General features: G+C 40.9%; 2 protein-coding genes across 2 annotated transcripts; one reads left to right on the top strand and one right to left on the bottom strand.

The window, feature by feature from the left end:
* Nucleotides 1-378: 378 nt before the first annotated feature.
* Nucleotides 379-5,543, top strand: dhrs12 (dehydrogenase/reductase (SDR family) member 12). The gene is made up of 10 exons (XM_035651345.2): nt 379-582; nt 2,124-2,257; nt 2,590-2,672; nt 2,793-2,885; nt 2,976-3,057; nt 3,559-3,620; nt 3,719-3,823; nt 3,910-4,000; nt 4,100-4,237; nt 5,108-5,543. Exons 1-10 carry the CDS (start codon nt 527-529, stop codon nt 5,218-5,220), a joined length of 957 nt encoding a protein of 318 aa, XP_035507238.1. The 5' UTR covers nt 379-526; the 3' UTR covers nt 5,221-5,543.
* Nucleotides 5,544-6,095: 552 nt separating this feature from the next.
* wdfy2 (WD repeat and FYVE domain containing 2) lies at nt 6,096-22,242 on the bottom strand. The gene is made up of 12 exons (XM_035651344.2): nt 21,860-22,242; nt 19,802-19,869; nt 17,788-17,861; nt 15,898-15,952; nt 14,329-14,479; nt 12,757-12,869; nt 11,995-12,121; nt 11,174-11,279; nt 10,245-10,346; nt 9,167-9,297; nt 8,936-9,044; nt 6,096-7,979 (listed from the first exon to the last, which is right to left on the bottom strand). The coding sequence occupies exons 1-12, from the start codon at nt 21,994-21,996 to the stop codon at nt 7,950-7,952; spliced, it is 1,203 nt and encodes a 400-aa protein (XP_035507237.1). The 5' UTR covers nt 21,997-22,242; the 3' UTR covers nt 6,096-7,949.
* Between the last annotated feature and the right edge of the window lie 1,822 nt (nt 22,243-24,064).

Below are 24,064 nucleotides of genomic sequence, written 5' to 3'. Positions count from 1 at the left end.
ATTCCATGTATAGTATATTTCCGTGAAATACACATATATGTATACATTTTTATTATTATCATTAATAATAATAATATTCATTATTTTCAACCCACTGCACATTACTTTTTGCACTCTGTATATATGTCCATACCTTTTTTGTTCCTTTTTTAAACAGTTTCAACTGTATTTTTGCTGCCCCGTGTGATACTGTGCGGCTGTGACAAGTGAATTTCCCGGAGCGGGATGAATAAAGTTTTCTATTCTATTCTATTCTATTCTATTCTATTCTATTCTATTTAGACAATGTGTTGACAGTAACAAACGTTGCCCACCAGAGGGCGCTGCACGTTATTGATCATTTACTTCCGGGGTGGTCACGGACGCAAGTGACTGTCCCCGCCCACTTTACTACATAACGCGGCTCAGTCATTCTTATGAAACGGGGAAAAACACATTGATTTGGCTTCGATGCGACGGTTGAGAACGGATAGATCACCTCTTTTTGATTTAGCAGACAGACCGAGGCGGCGCCAGCGCGTCGGACATGTCGATCTACAGGAACGCCGTGTGGTTCGTGAAGGGACTGCAGGAGTACACCAAGTAAGTGTCCTTTCCACTGAGGTCTTGTGTATGTTTATTCCGAGTCTCTCCTTTAGTCAGAACTCAGGGATTAAACAACACATGTTCCCTGTGAGGGGTAATAACCAGCTATGGGGCGAAGTTCCTGGGGAAGGTGACACGTTCCTTTGATGCTGTGGCAAATTAAGACAAGAACTTTGTGTAAATAAAACTGTAAAATGTCAGGAACACGTGGTGCTAATTTGAGGTGCCTGACAGTTTTCAATGCTCATTGCTACAGACACATTTCGATCTGCACCATTTCAATACCAATAACCAATGATGGAACATAACTGACTCAGCTCCTCCGCCACAACACAAACCAATTCTCAGTATTTAAAATGAGATACTACAGATAATAAGTATTAAATGAGATTAAATGATGAGCAAATAAGATTGGAGATCTGACTGATCATTTAGTAATATCTAAAGCTGTAGAGTTTGGATACTCGGGTATATCAGACAGTGAAGGTTCAGGATTGGTCAACATGTCTTTGTTTATGTTCATGCAACATGTACCCCAGTCTCTCCTTTAGTCAAAACTCAGGGCTTAAACAACACGCGTTCACTCTGTGAGTGGAAATATAACCAGCTATAAAGTCAAGTTACTGATTAACTTGCAGTGGTTAGACAATACTGAAATAATACTGAAAAGAAATCTTCAAAAATTGATTGAACTCAATTTCCCTCAGACGATAATAAAAAAGTCTTGAATTCCATATGAGTAATGACAAACAGTTCTACAGCTTTTAAATCATACTTCAATATTTTGGCCGGTATTGTCATGAAACAGGTCTTGGATTACATTCTGTATGGTTTTAATAAGGCTTAAAGTAAACTGAACTGCAGAAAACCCTGATTTACAAATATATCCATAACACGTTCCCAGAGCTCGAGTGACAGTTGTACGTCTCTACTGTTGGATGAGAAACAATCCATATGCAAAAAGCTGTTGAACTGATGAAGATGTAAAACAGACTGAAAAAGCTAGAGACAGTCAGTGTTTGACATTGTTGCCTTTTCAAAGACTTAATGGAAACTTAATTAGAAAAAAACATGTTTTTTAAATGAACCAGATCCTCACTGATGCAGTTCGACAAAGGTCATTTTTTAGGAGGAGAGATCCTCAGAGAACAAAGTAATTCATTATAATATTCGTGAATCACAGGGTCTCTCATAATGATGATGTGATGATGAAACCATCACTAATTATTGTCTACATTCTGCTAGAGGCAGTTCTGTATAATACACCACATCTTCTGAGAAATCAAAGGAAAATCCTTTTTTTTTCTATAATCAGTCCTAGAATGTGTTGTCAATAAATTGTCAACTGAGCGTCATATACAGTTTGTTAGTCCGCTTTTATTGGCACGAGTAAAAATAAGAATAAAGAATATGATAAGGTACGGGCTTATGAAAACCAAAATAAGATTTACTCTGTGAAGAAGAAGTCAATCATCACATAATTAAGGGGGAAAAAAGATTGGATGGCAGCGACACATGTGCCCTTTGCCCCCCGGCAGGAGCGGTTATGAAGCTGCAGCGAAGCACTTCGCTCCAGCGGACCTGGATGTGAACCTGAGTGGGCGGTCCTTCATGATAACGGGCGCCAACAGCGGGATAGGAAAAGCCACGGCGCAGGAAATCGCCAACAGAGGTGAGCGGTCGACCAGAGAGTCAGTTGTCCCCGTGATCACATATAATTTACAGTCGTAACACTGGTCACCTGTCAGTTTTAATTGTCAACTCTCTTACTGATTTGCAAAGGACTACATGGCACACCCACATTCCTGTATTTTGTGTGCTACAGTTTCCTCTTTGCGTTTCGACCGTCTCTTGTCATTCACCTATAAAACGCTGAATAAACTGCATTAACTGCCGTTTTCAAATAAAAGTCAGATTCAGTGACATGTCGGTTCATATCCGACGATGACTACATGGAGCGGTTAAGGGCAAGTCACTGATGTGTTTGTGTTTTTGGCCCGGCAGGGGGAATTGTCCACATGGTGTGTCGGAACAAGGGCCGAGCAGACGCAGCCAAAGATGAAATTGTGGAACGGAGCAAGAATCAGGTGAGAAATATGTGTCTGTTACTTCCTGAAATAGAATTTGATGTAGTTTTTATTCTTATCTTATTCAAATTGAGGATGTCATTTAAGGGATACGTTACAATTTCCCTTCTTCATTCCCAGAACGTTCACGTCCACATCGTCGACATGTCCAGCGCGAGGCAAGTTTGGGAGTTTGCCCAGAGCTTCTCACAAAACGACACTGTTCACGTGCTGGTAGGTTTGTTGCAGGTCTGTGCTGGACCGTCTGCGATAATACAAACTGATCTTAGTCGTATAATTTAACTCGTTTGTCGTGTTCACCAGATCAACAACGCCGGCTGCATGGTCAACCAGAGAGAGTTGACTGAGGAGGGACTGGAGAAGAACTTTGCCACGAATACACTCGGTATTTAAACGAAACCTTTTTTTAAAATCTTACTTTGAGAAATATATACATGTCTTTCTTTAAAATGTATATATTATATATATTATGGAATCAAAAAAATATCAGTGTCAATATTTAAAACAAGTATTTTGTGTAAATAAAACTGTAAAATCTGCAGAATTCTGATAATGTTAGGAACATGTGCTAATTTGAGGTACTTGACAGTTTTCAATGCTCATTGCTACAGACACATTTTGATCTGCAACAGTTTAATACCAATAACCAATGATGGACAATAACTGACTCGGCTCCACTGCCACAAAAAAAAAAAAATTCTTAGTATTTAAAAGGAGGTAATAAATATTAAATAAGATTGAATGATGAGCTTTAGTACTTGACAGTTTTAGATATTCAGGTCAGTAATATCTAAAACTTTAGAGTCCGGATACTCAGCTATATCAGATAGTCAAGGTACTGTAAGTGTGGCTGACCTCTGACCTCTGTGCCTACCTTTGTCTCCAGGAACATACATCCTGACCACAGCACTGATTCCTGCACTGAAGAAGGTTGAAGATCCACGAGTGGTTGGTTGAATTTTAACTGAAGAACATCTTTTTGGCCCACGAACACATTTTGGACAGTTCCCGTTACAGATGACCTCCTGCCCCCCGTGTCCTCACAGGTCACCGTGTCGTCCGGCGGCATGCTCACACAGAAGCTGAACGTGGGCGACCTCCAGTTTGAGAAGGGGACGTTCGACGGCACCATGGCCTACGCCCAGAACAAAGTAAAGGAGACTGATTCAGAACGTTTTATTATTGCGGCTTGTGTCCGGGGTCTTTTTCAAGTGTTTTAATGTTTTCACCGTGACAGAGGCAGCAGGTGATTCTGACGGAGAGATGGGCTTCTCAACACAAAGAGGTCCACTTCTCCTCCATGCACCCGGGCTGGGCGGACACACCAGGTGACCAACAGGGAGGACTGAGGAGACGGACGGATTGAGTTTTAGTTTTCATTAAATCCACTACTTCAACACGTCCAATGTTTTTTTCTCTCTCTGTAGCCGTCCAGCTGTCCATGCCGTCCTTCCACGCCAAGATGCAGGCCAAACTGAGGACGGAGGCCATGGGGGCCGACACCGTGGTGTGGCTCGCTGCGTCTCCAGCTGCCGTCAAACAGCCGAGTGGACTCTTCTTCCAGGGTCAGAACTAATTCACTTCAGTTCACCTTTTTGTTGTTGTTGTTGTTTTCCTGCCACTACATCTCTGCCTGTCTCCATCTTGACAATAGAAGTGGCACTCGTGGCTTTTTATCAACGGTTTAGCCACTAGAAAGTAAAAAACCTGCTGATGAAAACAGATGTGTTTTACTCCCGAGGTGGTGGAGACCAAACAAGAGCTAAAAGGAGTGTTACGACTGTTACAAACACAACTGCAAGTTGCTGATTAAGCTGTTCCTCTGGATGCATCACAAGAGTTAATACACTTTTTATATTCAGAGTTCATAATACTCATGTAAAAATACAACTGAAGTAAGTAAATATAAAATGGTGCAGAGGTAAAAGTATGTTAGCACTGCTAGCTAACTTTATTAAAATTAGGAAGTCCATAAGCAGGAAAAGGCCAAAATGTACTTAATAACATTAACGATGGCTCAGACTCCACAAGTCGCATGATGATTCCTAAGATGTTTAACCTTAAACTTTAATATAACTGTAAATAAAAAATAAAACGCAAATACAACAAAATGTAAAGAACTTGAATTAAGGAAATATTTTTTTTTTCTTCTGTAAAACGTAAACATAAATGCCACATCTATTCTGGACTGTTTATACTGTAAGATAGAAGTTTTCCTAGCGTCGTTAGGAACATAAACACAGATACAGATTTTTTTATGGATTTATTTTTATTAATTCATTTGTCTACTTTGTTGTCCATGTTTTTGTGATGCTGTAGCACTTAAAACAGTTTCTGTTATAATTTTTTGTATTGTGTGTAACACATGCTGTATCTGTGGGTTAGTGTCTCTCCTGCTGTCACATAAATATATTTCCATAACATTGTTCTTCCAGATCGCACGGCGGTGGCGACTCACCTGCCTCTGGCCTCCTCCAGGTCCACGCCGCAGGAGGACGAGAAGCTTCAGGCCGTGCTCGAGGAGTTCGCCCTAAAATTTAAACCTTAGTGTCTCAGAAAATGCACTTCTCACTAATTATTATTATTAATGTTTACATCATGATATTGCTATAAACCAGACACTTTTTATTGATACCTCAAAGAACAATCTTCCCCATCATGTGTAGTTGAGGTTATTTTTTTCATCAAAGAAGAATCTTTTACAGATGTTGGGTCCATTCTCTAATGGGCTGATTAAAACAAGGTAGTTGAAATTAGCTTTTTGACCAAAACTTAATATAATATGCTGAATACTGTATTCATAAAGGATATGTGTATAGTAAAAAAGGTAATCTATGTATTATCTGTAAAATAAATCTTGTGATAAATGTCTGCATCCTTTCACAAGTCGGACAGATAAAGTATCAGGTCGGAGGCGGGTCATTTTGTGACGACACATATTTACATTTCATACATTCATATCCTCAAGACAAATTAGTATTAATCGGAAAATTCAATAGTTGCTCTTGAGCTATAAATAAGTTAAGTGGATAACGCAAGTGCCAGAAAATTAATCACTGAAAACTTTTGACAGCCAACGAATAATGGGTTTGATTGGGAATCCAATTTAAAACATAATGTCCAGATTACCAACACGAATAAGGATCACTGGAAATTAGGGAAATTGAAATGCATGCATATATATAAATATCTATTTTTTATTTTCGTATCATGCCAATGAACTTGGCCCACAGCTTTCTGAGAAATACGTTCAATTTTCTTTTCATAGTCACTAACCTAGTAGTGACTATAGTGGACTTTTCTGTCCACAATCATGATTTTGAAACAACGTCAAAAAAAACAAAAAAAAACAGAATTTGACTGCATGGGAAACTGTTCACATGTAGAAAGAAAATAAATAAGAAACAAACACACTTAGACTGGTCCGGTGGGTGAATACCTGCTCTTTTAATATATTATTTATTCACACTAAGTCACATTGATGGTCACAACTGGCCTCGGATAAATTCATGTGACAGCAACAAAAGTTTAGATATTGTTCGTGGGAAAAAAATTGACTTCCCTGTGTAGACTGGGTTTTCAATTTAAAGGACACAAGTGATTTAGCAAATATATATATATTTTTTTTTTTGCTCATTTAAATAACACCCACTTAATGTGAGGACTTTTGTCTCCTTAACAAGCTACGGTGTCGCAGTTTTGGGGATTTTTATTTAATTTATCTTTTTACTACTTTTCCAGGCAGCCAGAGTTTAAATTTCAGGGGTGATGATTATTACAGGGTGATGATTATTCAGCAGTAAACCAACAGCTTCTTGGAAACACTGGGGGGACAACAGTACACCATGCATTAGATACCATGAGGATTTCTTCTTCTTTTTTTTTAAATAGACAGAATGTTAAGTTCAGGAGCTGAAATGTCATAAAAACACTGGTATGGTCCTTTGAAATATTCGTACGCTCAGGCTCACGTTCAGTTAACAGCTGCTGTACATGTACCTTTTTTATGAGAAGCTGTGAACGAGCGATCAAACAGTCAAGTCTACAGTTTATCATTTAAACTCATTTTCATTCAAGACATCAAACATCTTTGGGAAATATTCAGTGGGGGTTTGAACATTAGCAAGAATTCAACTTAATTAACATCTGATCATTAAAGTACAAAAGTGATAATTGTAATAGAAAATAAACTTCACAGCATTGGTTCGTCACATCATTTTTTCTTCTTGATTCCAGTGCATTGACAAACATCAGTATACAGTAATGTGACTTACAAAAGGACAAAATGAAAGTTAACCATGTTCAGCCCCGGTGGTGCATGTTAAGTATTTAAGTGTTTGATATGTGCATGTCAGGAATATTTAGACCACATTTGGAAAAATAAATAATCTCAAAAGAATAAAGACAGAAAGCACTTTGATTAAATAATTAACAGGTGAAAGAAGATGACGGTTGTATTCTGCACTTCACTGGATTTAGACAAACACTGTGTTAACTTCGATAACCACGATGAGGGTCCGCTGTCAATATGCTCATTAGCACCATCTACAGGTGAGGAATGCAACAGCTCCTGCGGTGTTCACACTTGTGTTTACATGTGACCAAATATTTTGGTGGGATAAAGGCACAAATGTAAACAATGTCAGATGTTTAGTTAGGTGGATAATTCTTGATTCCACTTGACACCATCGATATGTCCAGATCTGCTGCTGTTACTTTTCTTTCCTGAAGGTGGTGCAGTTTTGGCAAGTGTGAATCTGGTTTGACAAAACGATTCAGCGGCTCCCTCTCGTGGAGAATATCTGCATGAGTTTAAATCTGTCAGTGAGTTATGGTCCAGTTCCATGACAAACTTCACATCTCAAAAAAAAAAAAAGCTACTGTTTGGTGAGTTTCCAGCATGAAATGTGGAAAGGAATGCATGACAATTAAGTATATAATGTGTTGATTGCTCACAAAGTCAAACGTCTCATTCCCTCCGACACAAACACACTCATGCTCAAATACAGTACAGACACACACTCAGCACCCTTCACACAAAACAAACACCAATAACTTTTATTTACACATCTCGCGTCGACCGAGACCCGTCCCTGTTCCCGGGCTCCACCGGCCTCTGCAGTGTCCCTCACTGCGAACGTGCAAAACAGCCGCTGCTCGTTGTTGAATAAATGCTAAATATTAGATCCGGATGACGTCGACACCAGTTGAATGACTCCTCCAAGTGCGCGTGTTGCCGTTAAACTGTCACAGTTCTGTGAACAGAGTCCACGGACCTCAGGACACCACAGGATTCATGTCCCACAGCTGCAGATGAACACAAGATGTGAGTAGTTGTTTTTATTTCATATCAGCGAGCTGTTGAAGATGCATTTCTACTGAGACATCACGATCTACAGGTGAACTACAGATTTCAAATATAAACTTTAAGATGTGTGAGTCTAATTAACATATTCAATTTAACCATTTTCATTATCTGTTTTTTCTTTTTTTCCCACGACTCCTGAGAGAAATTTCTGGCTCATTAGCTGCTAAATGTGACACTGCCGAGTTTCTAACACAAAACAAACGAGCTAAAAAGCTGCAAAGATGAGCATTAACATTCGGTGGGTTCAAACACTACGGTGTGACGCTTTGGCCCTTCATTTGAATTTGCGATTATTCAGAATTCTTTTAATAGATTTTAAATTTTGCCACTAGCTCCAGACGTGGCAGACAAAAAGTAGACCAATCAGATTCTAGAGCCCCACTAGTCAGAAACGAGCCAAATGTTAAATTTTCATTCTATCTGTCACTGACAAATAAGCATTTACGAAACTTTTATCAAAGCGATGACAAAGGTTTCTTTTATTAAGAAGTAGGAAACCACCTATTCTGGCAACACTGATGCACTCATGTGCAGTGATTCATACAGTGGTTCACCATCAGCTTTCCACCAAATTAGATGTTTTTAGGTTTTTGAGATGATATGCTTAAGGCTGGATTAACTGCCAGGAAAAGTGGGCTAATGCCCCAAGTCCTCAGGGGGGCTTGTAGGGCTGGTGACCTGACAGGTAGTCAAACATGACAGGTGACACACACAGTGCACATAGTGGGTATGAATGAGTCAGTGGAGCCTTAATCATGCTAAGTAAGAGACAAATAAAACAAAACCTAACTGTCTGGGTTGAGTTGAAATTGCCCTGATAAGGAGTGAAACCACAAAATGTGACTGTGCTTGTCTTTATCTGAGACCCAGGAGTACAAAACGTTTGTTCCCAGACCTTGATAACCTTGTCGGAGCCGGAGGTGAGCAGGTTCCCGGTGGTGGGCTCGTAGTGCATGTAAACAATGCTGTGCTTGCTGTCGTGGAAGGTGGCTGTGGGCGCTCGGCTGGAAACACACAGAGAGGGGAGAAAACGGTGGGTTACTCGACTGTGTGAGGCGCCGAGGAAGCTGGTTGGGGCACAAAGTGTTCAGTATGAGGCAGACGACAGAGGCCGATTGTTACTCACTCCTCGTCGGTGATGGACTCGTGGCAGCTGTCGCACACACGCACCTCGAACTCAAAGCCCATGAGGGGGATGGTGGAGCGCTTGGACGAACACTTGCCGCACACTGCTTGGCCGCACTTCCTGCAGTGGTGCTGAGGAACACAGGAGGACGTCAACCCTGTCAGCCTTGACTAGCAACGGTATCGGTTCTTACCAGCAAGCATGAAAATTAGACAAGAGTGTAGGCGTAGCAGGAGGAGCAGAGGTTACTCTTACGTCTTGGCTGTGGAGGCCTTGAGTCAATTGAAAGTCCTAAACAAGTCATTGAGTACATTTTTTCATCTTTGGGCTTCCAAGTCAAAGGGCAAAATTGCAGTGGTGTGTAAGTCCAAGTCAAGTCTCTGTTAAGAGAGGTCTCCCCTCGTTTGTTTATGGCTGTTTGCATATTAGAAACAAAAACCTCCTTCAACAACAACTGGGACTTTTTCATGAGCGATGAACGATGAAGTGTCTGTTTGTGAAACGTCATCTGCATAAACACAAACATTACACTGTGTGTTGTGTTTAGTTTGTCGTCCCCAGAACGTTCCTGCAAATTGCTGAGCAGTCGAAAAAAGTAGCCGTTACTGATTCCATGAAAACAAACACACACACACACACACACACACACACACACACACACACACACACACACACACACACACACACACACACACACACACACACACACACACACACACACACACACACACACACACACACACACACACACACACACACACACACACACACACACACACACACAAAATGAGTCATGAAAACATCAAGCTCTTCCTTTGAATGAGGTAATAAAGCAGCTACAGGATGTTTGTAGAGTTGTGTGTGTGTGTGTGTGTGTGTGTGTGTGTGTGTGTGTGTGTGTGTGTGAGTGTGAGCATTTGCTGGAGAGTTGTTGGCGGCTGCATATCACTGCATCTGTTGCAGCCGAGTAACTGAAATCAAACCGTGATGGTAGTTTTTGTGCCTGACGCTTTATGATTATGGATTTTGTTTTATACAGAAAGTATAATGTATAATAAAATGTATATTTGAATAATACCTGTCGCAGGCCAATCTTCTTGCTGTCCCACATCTGTTTGAAGTTCCAGAAGAAAGGCTGCTCACACTTCTGACAGGAGTCACTGTCCAGCCACTCTGGAGTCTGTGCAATCACACGTTTTTAAATATAATATACTTGTTGTTTTCTTTATTTTCTGATTATCCATTTCCAAATTATGGAATAATATTTATTATCCAAAACAAAATTAAATTAGACCTGGATAAGTGTGAAGCTAGAAATAAGAACAGCTATGAAGAACAACATTTTAGGAAGTATGCCTTCTTCTTCTGTCTTCCTGCTGAAGCACAGGTTTTTGGCACAAACCTGGCAACCTCTGTGTTTGCTCCATCATCATGAGAGTGATATCTATGTTCTCATCTCACAAAACAAATCAAAACAAATCAGTATATTTCCCAAAAGGCAGAATTCTTGTTTCAAATTGATCATTTTATGTATGAAAGTTTCTCCTCAGTTGAGTTTTGGTGGAAGGAGCAGACGCTGCCCATTTTTTAATTTAAATATATGCCTGTACTGACAACAGCAACCTACTGATTTCACTTTTTAAAGCTCGCCCTGACAGACCTCAGCTTCAACAGCACCAATGAGTCAGAAAATAAAAATTGAGATGAGGATTTGGGAATAATTACGGAGGCAGAGTGAAAGTGACTCTGGGTAAATAAAGAAGCAATCGAGTCCTAACTCCTAACTGTGGCAGAGGAGGCGACGCAGGGCTGTATTCAGACTGAGTGAGTTTGTAGTAGAGAGGAAAATCAAAGAACATTCTGCTAATCTGGTGGTTTCATGGCGTTCCAAATATCAGCAGTTTATCTGTATCATGGTGACAAGCACACGAGACACAGTTTGAGGGATTGAGTACAAATGTGTGCTTTGTATTTGTGTGTGTTAGGGTCGATGTAACGATCCATCACCTCTTGTCGCGTCACGTCCATGTTCCAGATGACGATGCCTCCATCTGAGCTGCAGGAGATGAGCTGACGAGTGTGCGAGGCGTAGCACAGGCCTTGGACCTTGTCACTGTGGGGAACGGACACACACGGACACGCGGACACGCGCACACACACACACACACACACACACACACACAACACACACAACACACACACCACACACACCACACACACACACACACACACACACACACACACACACACACACACACACACACACACACACACACACACACACACGCACACGCGCGCGCACACACACACACACACACACGTTACAAATTACAGAGCAGAGACAATGTCCCAGCATGGTTTCTATGAAGAATACATACAATATTTTTTTTAAACGTCAACTTCAAGATTTTTTTATCCTGCCCTCTGCAGCCACATAAGCTTTATCTGATTTTATCTACACAGGTCTTGTATTCAGTCTTCAAGTCTCTTTGTTTTGTCGAGAGGCCAAAAATATTTGGCCTCTCGACAACTTTTTTACAAAGTTGTAAAAAAGAGAAAAAGCAGGAAATGTTAACGTTTTAAAACCTGAAACCAGAAGCTATTCGTCCATTTTGCTTTAAAAAATAAAATAAAAATCTTACATCAATTATTAGCACATATCGAGCACACACCAACCATTCAACACAATAAAACATTAAAACAGTAAAGCATAAACAGTAGAAATAGATGAAAACAATAAGACAATAGCAATTTTTGAGCATAAAACAGACATAATTACAACCACAAAGAGAAGAGTAAAGAAAAGTAAAAGAGTTTGTGATTCTTACTTGTGTCCCTGCAGTTCGATGGCCGTGCCCTTTCGCCCTCCGATGTCCCACATGATGATGGAGTGGTCCGAGCTGCCGGAGAACAGCACCCGCTGGGCCGGGTCCCAGCACAGAGCCGTCACATTACCTGGGGCAAAAAAACCCACAGATGTTAATCCCACTGACACTCCCACACACAAAAATATTATGCGGCTCATTTCATTTAGCTTAAAATCTGTGCTTTGGCACTAGAAAAATTGACTCTGGAGTCTTGTTTGCTGAACTCCTACTGTTAATATACAGATGCATGATCCATCTGATTACATCTCTTTACTGCTGATACTTTATTGACATCAAATAAATACCTGAATGTTATTCCACTAAATGTTTTTAGATCTCTTCACAACAAACACAACAATTATATTAATTCATAGAAATTATCAAAACTATGAAGTTTAGACTGAAGCTGCAAACATTTGTCCCTATCAGTGTGTGTGCGTGTGTGTGTGTGTGTGTGTGTAAGAAAGGCCTGCTTATTTTCATTGTGGATCAATCCATTCAATATTATATTGACTAAGAATTTCATTGTTTAGTCTATAAAATCTGAAAAAAAAAAATGAAAATACAATCACTTTCTGTCTGATCAACAGTTCAAAACTTTTAACATATTCACTTTCAATGATGTAAACCAGCAAACTGATTGACTATTGATTGATTCGTGTTTGTGTGTGTGTGCGTGCGTGCGTGCGTGCGTGCGTGCGTGTGTGTGTGTGTGTAGTGTACCGGTGTGTCCCTTGAAGGTGGTGACCAGGCTGCAGCTGTCCTGCTCCAGTTTCAGGATGGTCACCTGACCAGACTGGTCCCCGACGAAGGCGTGTCTGGTCTCCACGTCGAACCTAAGTTCACGTTAAGGTCGAAGAAGAAGAAGAAGAAGACACTGTGTCCTGCTTGATTAATTCTGAAAAAGCTGCCCTGGAAATGATCCTGCTCAGGAAAAACCCACAACCAACAGGAGGTATGCTCTTTGTAGTGTTAGTGTGTAGCAGCAAAGGAGTCTTAGCTCTTCATCCTCTGACCTGGTTAAGTCACTACAGACCAGAGTCACTACAACACGGTCCACGTTGTAGCGGAGCAAAACAAATACGGCACAGAGAATAACCTAATTATTCCAACCAACCGAAAACAAAACAAATGTTAAATGTTAGAAAATGAGTTTTCTGTTTTGATTCTCCCTCTGGAAATCTGAGATGTTATGTGCCCTTGAAAGTAAATTAGTGTCGTTCCACATGAGCATTATAGATTTGGTGGACGGAGCGAACATTGTTTCACTGAAATATTCTTCTCAAGAATTACTGTTGTGCAAATATGAAATGTTAAACCTTTGCCCAAGTGGCAAGAACTTTTTGACACAAAGAAAAAAAGAAAGACTGTGACCTACGCGCCTTCACCTTGGTTTTCAGAGACATGTTTTCTTGATAAGCATCACTCGTCAAACATCTGCTTTCTATCTTATCTTATTATCGCAGGTGGTTCCTTTCTGCTGCTGTCAGACTTTGCAAGCAGAAGAGCTCCAACACTACAAATGCACTCATGTGTAACTTCATTTCACTGCGCAATACTCTTTTTCTGAGTCTTATATCTTACATGTGCAAAGCCTGTATTTATTCTGTTTACACTGTACATAGTTATAATTTTTGAGATTTAGATTAAAAAAAATAATCTCAGTGACCTTTCTCACATTAAAACACTTTTTTCTTGTGTGCAAATGAAACCGTTTCATTTCCTGTTAGTTGTGCAATTATTTTCCACTGATCACAAACATCACACTCATTAGTGTCCGTCACTACCAACAAACAGAAACTGTCACTACACACCGTCTCCCACCGGATTACATGGCTACACAGAGCAGACAGGTTAACATGTTGAGGCTAACGGGACAGCAGCGGTGCGATGACCTAATGGCAGGGCTCATTGGTATGGATCAGCGTCGCTTGCTGAGCACCCACAGCCTTTCATCTGGCCATAGCCGAAACCAACTCGGCCCCGTTGCCGTGACAACGGCATGACTGATGCCTATTGTTAGACCTTTCCCAGCGCTACCAACTCACTGGGAGCTTATCTTAATTGCCATGTTTTATGCTTGCTATGGCCTTAAAATAGACTGTGTGCGTTGTCATAATAAAAGGGCAGAGAGAGTTTTCGGAGTCAGAGAGCACCAAAGATGGCTCGTCCCTTCCCACATGGTTACATCCAACTCCATTAAGAAGGAAGTTTATTTAAGGGGTGAAGTAGAAAAACCTGAGACAACAAACTGGAGCAGGCAGGGGGGCGGGGGGCGTGGGCAGTAAAGGATACTGTAGTCCAGAGACCCATGCAGCGGTGCGGTACGTCCCCAGCTGCTGACCGCTCTCTGAGCAGTGCCACGTGAAATTTTTGTCCTGGCCGGTGCTCAGGAGCCACTCCATCTCCAACACGAACAGCACCACCGTCACTCTGCCCTGGTGGGCTGCGTGCGCACACGCGCACACACGCACACACGCACACGCACACACACACACACACACACACACACACACACACACACACACACACACACACACACACACACACACACACACACACACACACACACAATGAGAGCCAATAATTTCAATCAGTGCAGGGGATTCTGATGCGATGATAAAATCAACATATTTAACAGTCTGGAATTGCACAGAATACAATTTTTATATTCTGAAAAGAAAGATCTGAAGTTGTTCCGACACTGGTGCAGCAACATTTTGAGACCTTGCAGTTTTACAGCACACGCAAGATAGAATGACGAATGGTTCAGAGAGCTTCACAAATCCTGAAAGGTCAGCGATGAATATCATTCTGATATCTGATTGCTGTAGCCGAGGCTGTAGAGGAGGAGATGTGTGTGGAGATCGATCACTAGGAGCTCTGCTCTAGTTATTTCTGAGTGAGCTATACTCAAAAAAGAAAGAAATGAATTATGAACACTGTGCCAGAGAGCAAACACTCCTCCTCAGGCTGCAGAGTTTTTCAAAGCCTTGAGTACACAGAGCTGCGCAGACTTCATGAGCAATGAACTGTCTTGAAACGGCCTGGATGAGAACGCATTGCATAATAATAAAAAGAAAATCGTATCGTCCAGAGGTTTCAGAGATTTGCTGAAACTGAAATAAAGTTGGACGCGCTGAGGTTTTCAAAGTGATGTGATGTGTGGTGAAAGTCAAAGAACAGATCAGTCGCACTTTTTAACATTTGGTTTCTTTTCTACATTACTGCACTCATTTTGTTTTTTTAAAGACCAACTATGAGGTTGTGGAAGACATTATTATTTCTTGAAAAGGGAGGACTTAATGAGTCCTTTCTTTATCATAGCAACTTATATTTTTCTATGAGATTACCACAGTCTCTTTTTTGGTAAAAAACTAACAAAAAAACACTCGGTGTCAAACAAGAATAAACAACTGCAGGTCAACTTCCTCCAGACATTTTTTATGTTGCCCCTGGTAAAATCTATCCAACTGCATCCAGATGCATTTTGGTCTGTGACCTTGGAAATCAAAAATAAACTGAGCAGGTTTGTGTGGTCATGCAAGGCTACGTTTAATGAGACAGTGAGCATAACGCTGTCTAAAGGTCATAAGTGAAGTTATGTGACCAAAAAAAAAAAAATCAAGAACTAAAGTTCATACACTTTGTCCCCTTCAAAACAATCTAACAATGGTGTCTTTCTCACTCGCGCGCGCACACACACACACACACACACACACACACACACACACACACACACACACACACACACACACACACACACACACACACACACACACACACACACACACACACACACACACACACACACACACGCACACGCACACGCACACGCACACGCACACACGCTTCCCCTCTCACCCTGGTAGGTGCGTGCTGGAGTGATCTTGTTGTAGTCTTCTGACAGGATGAACTCCTGAAAGACAGGAAGTGGAGATATAAATGTTCACACTGACTCAGGTCTATGGCTCAGGTCAAGTTTTCCGCGTAAATCTACGAATGGGAAAAAACAAACGACTTAGTAATACATGAACATTTCTATCCACTGTTTTAAACCAAACACACAAAACTTCAGAGTTGTTCTGTTGAAATTCTTGTGTTGTTCAAAATGTCATTTACATTATCTGTCTTAACTGTATATGGCGCTGGAAATTAAATACATTTTTACTTCAAATGTGATCTTACTAATGCAGAAAGATTAATACCTTCCAACGTCACTATCATCTCAAAGTGTAAATGCAAATGACTGAAGTACAAGAAAAAGAAAAAACTAATGTGCGTTAGCCAGCAAAAAAAACTAAAAACAGAACAGCTTGTATCCTGACAAGTGTGATTTCCTCTGAGGTCTCCACCCCTAACAGAATACTTGGAGGAACTTGGAGGTTTCGAGATTAAAATCTGGCATGAAAATCTTGAAAGTCAAAATCTTCTGGGAATCTCTTTGGGGAAACTTGTTCCAAACCAAACAAGTCCCGTTGAGAAATTGTCGAACATAAAAAAAGAAGAAAAAAAAGAAGCTGGACAGGAGAAAAGTCTGTTTCTCAGAATGGACTGGGCTGCACTGTGTCATGTCAGGGCTGTTTGACATAAACATAAACTCCTTAAAACAAACAAGACCAACAGTTTTATAGAGTCATGGCCACTGCAATGTTCATTAAATTGAATGAACAAATTCCATTAAATTCAAACGTGTTCACCCTCTGGGAGGCAAGAATTTTGTTAAATTGCTAAACTTCATCTACTAATTTGCATATTTAACACTTTTGCTTGAGGGATGAAGGAACACACAATGAATACGATTCACCTTCTGGGGAGCATGAATGTGCGGAGTAGATTACGTAATATGTGGAAAGGAAAATTGTGATGATAAATGATGATTTCTCCTTGGTCAAAGGGAAATTTTGACTTGTTGTTGCTGTTTCTTGAGAGAAAGGTCAAGGAGTTAACAAAAGCTTTGGGGATAATCCTCTGGGGAAACATGAATACCCATTGTAAATATCACTGCACATGGATATTGAATGGACAAATAGGACAATGCAAAATGGCATATTGCAATGACTTGAAATAATTGGTCTGTTGTGTCTACAGTTCAGGCATTGATTGGAATTTGTATTCACAGCACCAGCTCTGAGGCTGTAGGGACGGCCATTATTGGTCTGTCGGTCCACTTTGGAGATGGATGAAAAATGAAGGGATCGCCAAACAATCAATCTGGACCAAAATCAGTTATTATTTCTAATTTTTCCAATACTTTGGTTTGAAAAGTACCTTTAAAAATAACAACATCTCCAGTTCCACCATCTTCAGCTTTTATTGGAATCAAAATCATTTTATATTTCACGGAAGACAAAGTAAACAATAATTCTGTTCATTGTAGGAAATAAAAAAGGAGTAAGATTCAAGAGCACCTCTATACATTTTTAAGAGAAAAGATGCCTTTTTCCAGAACTCGGTTGTTGAGCTCACAGTGACCTGACAAAACTCTCATTCCCACTGAATAAACACACGCACCCTGAAACATTCCAGTCGCACTGAGGAGCAGCCAACTTTTTTCACCAAATACCTACAGTTAGAACCGCGCTCCGTTTTAAGGAGTCAAAAGTAAGATGACAATTATCAAAAGAGCTTCCTGTCAAAAAAAAAAAACAGGATTCCAAAAACACCATTACGGCAAACTGTCGTCAGCTGAGTGAGGAAAAGGGAAGAAGAAAAAAAAGGTCAGAGCGGAAGGAGGTTGTTGTTTGGACTTACACAGATACTCCCAGTATCCATCCCCACCGACAGCCTCCTGGTTTCTGGGTTAAAGGACATACAGGAGCACGACGCTGGAGACACAGAGACAAACAAGAACAACCGTAAAATAAAGGTTTTCGTTAGTTTTTTTTGTTTATTTATAGTTATTTATAATAACGTTTATGGTAAAACTGTAAAATATCAAGCCTAAACTAAATTTCTTTGTCATAAAGGGTTTGATAATGACACCTTGGGAATCGTTGCTAAATTAAACAACAATCTATATCAGTCGGGCTTTAGTGACGAGTCCATTCTTGACCTCGGAGACAAAATAATTCTTGTCAATGTCACTTTACTTGCTTTTTTTGGTCCATTAAGCTGAATCTCAAAGTCCTTATCATGTCCAAGAACATATTGGGTTAAGATGTTCTTGGACATCTTTTGCCAAACATGCAAACATGATGATACTGATTAGATCCTGACCAATATTTAAAATATGACCAGCAATTAACCAGAGTAAAAAGAAAAATCTGATAAGGATATATCATGAGAGCCAACACAGCCAGATGTAACAGACTGATTCTTATAGTGCATCTTTGGAGCTTGTGGTGCGTTTTCCTGGCTGATGCAATCCGCTGCTGCGTACCAACAACAACATCACATTAAATTACGTCCTCCGGCTCTTACACTCGTCTGTGGTGTTGCTGTGCATCAGAAACTCATTTCCAATGTGCTCCGAGGCTTCGAAACAACAACCGCAGAGTTCGGTCATTATCTCTCTGAAACAGGTTCAACAACACTTTAAACATCCACGGCTTCACAATGGCCACAAACAGGTGCCTTTTATTATTATGATGTCCACCCGCTCCAGGCGCTGGGCTTATTGCTCAGCACACGAAACTGCTGTAATCCACATTAATGTACAAATAATGTATTTTCCTTTTTGTTCGTCCTCCTCCTTTTATTTTGCTTTTTCTCTGTATTCTTTGCTCATTTGGTTAATTTAAAACAATATTTAATTATTTTTTTTTAAAGCAAATTAACTACTAATGTTTAGATTTTAGATTCTGTATTTGGCTAAAAAAGAAGCATTTTTCTCTCAAAAACAACAAAAACCAGTGTAGTACTCAGCCAGTTTACATATATTTTTCATTTGAAAGGTTCAGTGGGAGACTGAAGAACTTACTTTCTACTGAAACCCTGTTTGGTTGATTTTAATGTGGGGGGAAATAACCCCAAATTAATGTATTATAGATCATTCAGACATTTATGTTGACCATTGAACCACGGTGTGCCGTCACAACTTCCTGGATGTGTTGACTGTCGACCAAAGTCCCTGCAATCTGACTTGATCTCAAAGTTTCCAGATAGCTCAAAAAAAACATGCAAATCTTGTGATGAGGAAGAAGCACAGATGCCTTAAAAATACCTCACACTTTGTATATATCTTGTCAAATTAACTGTTTTGATTACGGTGTTTTATTCTGCACGTTTTTTCTCTATCCGTCCGTGGATTTAAAATGTATAACATACTTGTATAAAGCCTGTGCTGCCTGCTGGTAGTGTGAGCTATACAGATCTTGCTGATGGCAGCATAGGATTTCCCTCCATTGCACAACGGGAGGAAAGCGAGGACAGACAGTGTCACAGACATGCAGCACACTGCAGTACTGACGAGAGGAGAGCGAAGTGATCCGGCAGGAGCCACAAGACACCGAGTCTAATACGGAGGCTGACTCCAGACATTTCTTGTCATTCTGAGAAGTGGATTCATTGTGCGATTCGTTTACAGTATGTTCGTCTTGATGAGGAAAGACACAGAATGAAAGCGATCGCAGAAAAAGAGTGAACGAAAACCAGGAATGAATGAACAGCAGGCCTGTTCGAAAAAAGTACACGTTATCGGGACAACTTTGCCGACTACAAATCACACACTGGTACATATTCATGACTTACTGCATTTACAGTATGTCTGCCCCCGAGAGCAAAGAAACAAATAAATCCAACACAAATGGTGAGCAAGAATACTTACATGACAGTGTGTGGTAGACGCTGGGCCAGTACTGACCGCTGTCTCTCTTCAGCCATACTCGAATCGCCCTGTGGAGTAAGAAACCAGAAAATTTTAGCCCGAAAAGTTAAAAAAAAGCACATTTCTCGCAATGTTAGAGAAAGTGAAAACAATTCCTGGACCTGCCCCTTTTTCCGGGTGCACGCAAAATTTTAATGGGCTCTTTCTTGGCGCATGTCCCATCCTTCCACCAAGTTTTATGGATATCTGTACTGTACGTTTTTGCATAATCCTGCTAACAGACAAACAAATTAGAATGACACTAAGTAGACTAGAGCATATACCTGTGCCAAGGCCCAACAGTCCCAGCTCCAGCTGCTGCACCAAAGTGCGCACACTCATAGATATCAGAGCCAGATGGTGCTGATGAGGGGAAATTTATAAGAGAAAAATAACAGTCTCTTATATTTTAAAGGCTCATTGGCAGGGACTACACGTTTTTTCTTTGTGTGTGTGAAAAGTCTGATCCCCAGTGCTGAACAGACCCAGTATTTACAACCAGCTGCTTAGCTCAACTTTCAACATTCTACCCTGCAAAATGTTTTATGTCTGAAAGGTTCCAACCGAACAAGCCTCCATGATCAGAGGTGAGACGTGTTCAAGAAACTACAACCAAGTCCAGCTGCTCCTGATTTTCGTGGGGAATAACTATGACCTACAGTAAACATACACTAAACCACGCAGGTCGGTGGAGTACCCGTAGTAGATGGTCCTGGTGGATTCAGGTCTTATATGGGTCATATACTGTAGCTGGGTTACAGAGCAGAGGTGAATAAATGTAAGTTCATACAAGGTTACACAGGCGTTACAGGACATACTTGGACACAATGGGGCGAACACCCACGCATCCAGCACTTACACTGGAAAGACACACACACACACACACACACACACACACACACACACACACACACACACACACACACACACACACACACACACACACACACACACACACACACACACACACACACACACACACACACACACACACACACACCTCCAAAACTTGCACTGGAGAGAGAGACACAGGTGCATACACGCACACTCTCAAACAGACACACACACATGCACTCACACGCCCCCTAGCCTCCAGCACTGACACTGGACACACGGACACACACACACATGCGTAAACACACATGCACACACACACACACACACACACACACACACACACACACACACACACCTCCACCACTGACACTGGACACACTCACGTGCACACACGCACACTTTCACACACACATGCACTCACACAGACACACACACACACACACACATGCACACACACACACACACATGCATGCACACAGACACACACACACACACACACACACACACACACACACACATGCACAAACACACATGCACAAACACACACACACATGCACACAGACACACACACACAAACACATGCACAAACACACATGCACACACACACATACCTCCACCACTGACACTGGACACACTCACGTGCACACACGCACACACACACACACACACACACGCACACAGACACACACACACACACACACACACACACACACACACACACACACACACATGCACAAACACACTTGCACAAACACACATGCACGCACACGCACGCACACACACACACACACAGCCTCGGGCAGGTGGAAAAACCTGTGAGAATGAGTGGAGACACTCAAAAACACTACATGTCAAGCTGCACGTACATTTTCTTTTTCAATGGGTTCATGTTTGGCAGAAAGCACGTTAGCAAATCTGTTGTTGTTGTTTTTTTTAAATAATGAATCATACAAAAGTTACATCTGTTTAAGATGAAAGCGTCGTTAACTGACGTGCAATGTGCTCAAGAGACTGTCACCTGACGCTTTTATAGAAATGTTGAATAACCCCCGTTCCTCCTGTTTTGTACGAAAACAAAAAGGGTTTGAAATATTATTCAACCAGACGGAGGTTTTGTGGTCAGTCAATGACCGGACCGGAGAGCGGGTGACGGTTCAAATGAATCAGTATTCGGGATGTTACCTGTCCTCGGACACGCTGATCACGCCGTCCTCTCTGGGGATGATGACCGCCGAGCTCACAACCTCTTGAAAAGCCTCGATTTTGCTCAGCAGACAGGGCTTCCGAGCCTGCGGCTGGGGCTGGATTTCGGCCGCCATGGGTTGGTGGTGGTGCGCAATCCTCCGCGTACGCTCCTTGCTCCGCCGGCAAACATTACCCAACCCAACCGCCGGTCCGACGGCAGAGCTTCGGCTGGGCGCTGCTAAACTATGCTAAGCTAAACTAAAAGCTAAGCTAAGCTAAGCTGTCAGGCTAGCAGCACACACGTCAGTGTTGTGACGGCTGCGAGACGCTGCCAGTATCAGTCAGCTGACCACACACACACACACACACACACACACACACACACACACACACACGTACGTACGTACACGCACGCACACACGCCGTTGGATCGTACGTCAACGTCAACGCCATATTAGAGCACTGCAAACAGATACAAGTGAATACGGAAGCTACGGAAGCTGCGGTTTGACTAACATTTATATATTTTCTATTTTTAAGGTCAAAGTAGACTTTGTCTGCATTAACTTAGAACCTAGATTATTCCGCTAAATTCGGCTCTTTGGTTATATCTTTAGAAGGGACAATTATAGAATTAGGCATTCAACTTCAGCACTTCCTTTTAACAAAATAAGACTTCCGGTCGTGTTTTTTCCTGCTAAATAAAAATGGAATCTCTGAAATCAAATATTTATTTACAGTCTTCCCCAAATGTAAAAATTAAGTTTTGTGGTAATGTTGTATTTTATAGCATGCACCGGATTCTGTCTCATGCACTGAACTTGATTTGATGTGTAAAAAGGGTTAAATGTCATTTTTTTAAATAGTTTATTGATCATTTCAATTGGTACACAAGTTTACATGTATAACTCCTGATTATCATTAACAAAAAATATTTGCTGTAATAAAGTCTTAAGTACTTATGATGGAGAATGGCTTGTTTCTGAGAAGTAATGTCACTATAACAATATATTACTGTTTTATTAAAGTGAAGTGTCGACATGTATGTCGATTTTTAATGTTGTGGCGGTTTGAGGTGGAGCGATGACTATATGTTCTCAAGTAATACAACTGATATTTTTGTATCAAAACAGTATTATTATATTGTCAGAGTAGCACAATTTTTAAAAAAACCGTCAGTATCCCAATTTAGTTCTTGTTGAGACAAACAACACATTTGGAGAAGCTACAATGAGCTGTGGGAAATTATAACAAGCCTTATGACATTTCATTTACGAAACAATTAATCAAGAAAAATCAATTATGAAAATGATGATCAGGATTCTTGATTATTCAACTTCCCAGCGCTGATACACACTTTTATTCTGAAAAACATGTCAGTGTTTGACCGGAAAATGAACTGTTCTGTGTGTGTGTGTCTTCATGTTCCAGACAAACTCTTGTCAAACAACAGGCAGTAAGACCTTCCTCCTCTTTCCTATCGCAATTTTTGCGGAAGTGATGATGTTTTCCAAGGAGCTACATTATGTAAAATTATATTGCACAACCGTACGCGTCAGGCGGATGTTAATGTGCTGCCTTGCTTGGAGATCAATTTGAAAACAAATCTCAAGTAGTGTATTGCAAATGACTTCAAACATATTTATCTCGAATACATACCTACAGTTTGTAGGTATGCCAGATGCCTGCCCAGTATTTTTTGATGAACCTCACTAATTAAATCTCCCTCTTAGAATAATAGTTTCAATGTTTTTATTTGACATTAAAAGTATGCAGCTCATTGCGGTAATGTGGGATAGAGAAGACAAAGTAAAAACCATCTTCGAGCTGCAGGGTGTGTGAGCGACTAAACCTGTTTTCCTTCAGATCATTTCGTAGAAAGAGGCTGGCTATATTTGGCCATCATAAGAAAAATTAATAAGTGCCGTGGTGCCAGCGAGTAGCTTCTATGTAACCTGGTTCTTTTTGTTAACAGCCCTTTTCATAGTATTATCGATATTATCTTTGCCCTCTCTCTTGTCTTGTCCCTTTCACAGTAGCCCACGCCCGTGCATCGGATGAAGTAAATGTTGATTATGCAATCGGCTCTCGGGGCGGACACATGCCATTTACTGTATAAATATGCATTCAAACAACTGTAATAACACTAATGTTCCCAAATAAAAAAACTACGTCGCCACATATAATGTTGTATGCTTCTAC

Source organism: Scophthalmus maximus, chromosome 14, assembly GCF_022379125.1.
Source record: "Scophthalmus maximus strain ysfricsl-2021 chromosome 14, ASM2237912v1, whole genome shotgun sequence".
NCBI lineage: Eukaryota > Metazoa > Chordata > Actinopteri > Pleuronectiformes > Scophthalmidae > Scophthalmus > Scophthalmus maximus.
This window is presented reverse-complemented; position numbering and strand designations above follow the sequence as displayed.

What these genes read in the sequence shown, in the direction of transcription:
- dhrs12 (XM_035651345.2), top strand. Translation starts at nt 527, where the DNA reads ATGTCGATCTACAGGAACGCCGTGTGGTTCGTGAAGGGACTGCAGGAG. An exon ending in TGGCCTACGCCCAGAACAAA is followed by an intron (nt 3,824 to 3,909) that starts GTAAAGGAGACT and finishes TCACCGTGACAG; the next exon opens with AGGCAGCAGGTGATTCTGAC. An exon ending in GAGTGGACTCTTCTTCCAGG is followed by an intron (nt 4,238 to 5,107) that starts GTCAGAACTAAT and finishes TTGTTCTTCCAG; the next exon opens with ATCGCACGGCGGTGGCGACT.
- wdfy2 (XM_035651344.2), bottom strand. Translation starts at nt 21,996, where the DNA reads ATGGCGGCCGAAATCCAGCCCCAGCCGCAGGCTCGGAAGCCCTGTCTG. An exon ending in TCCAGCACGCACCTACCAGG is followed by an intron (nt 14,480 to 15,897) that starts GTGAGAGGGGAA and finishes GTGCGCACGCAG; the next exon opens with CCCACCAGGGCAGAGTGACG. An exon ending in ATCGAACTGCAGGGACACAA is followed by an intron (nt 11,280 to 11,994) that starts GTAAGAATCACA and finishes CGTTCCCCACAG; the next exon opens with TGACAAGGTCCAAGGCCTGT.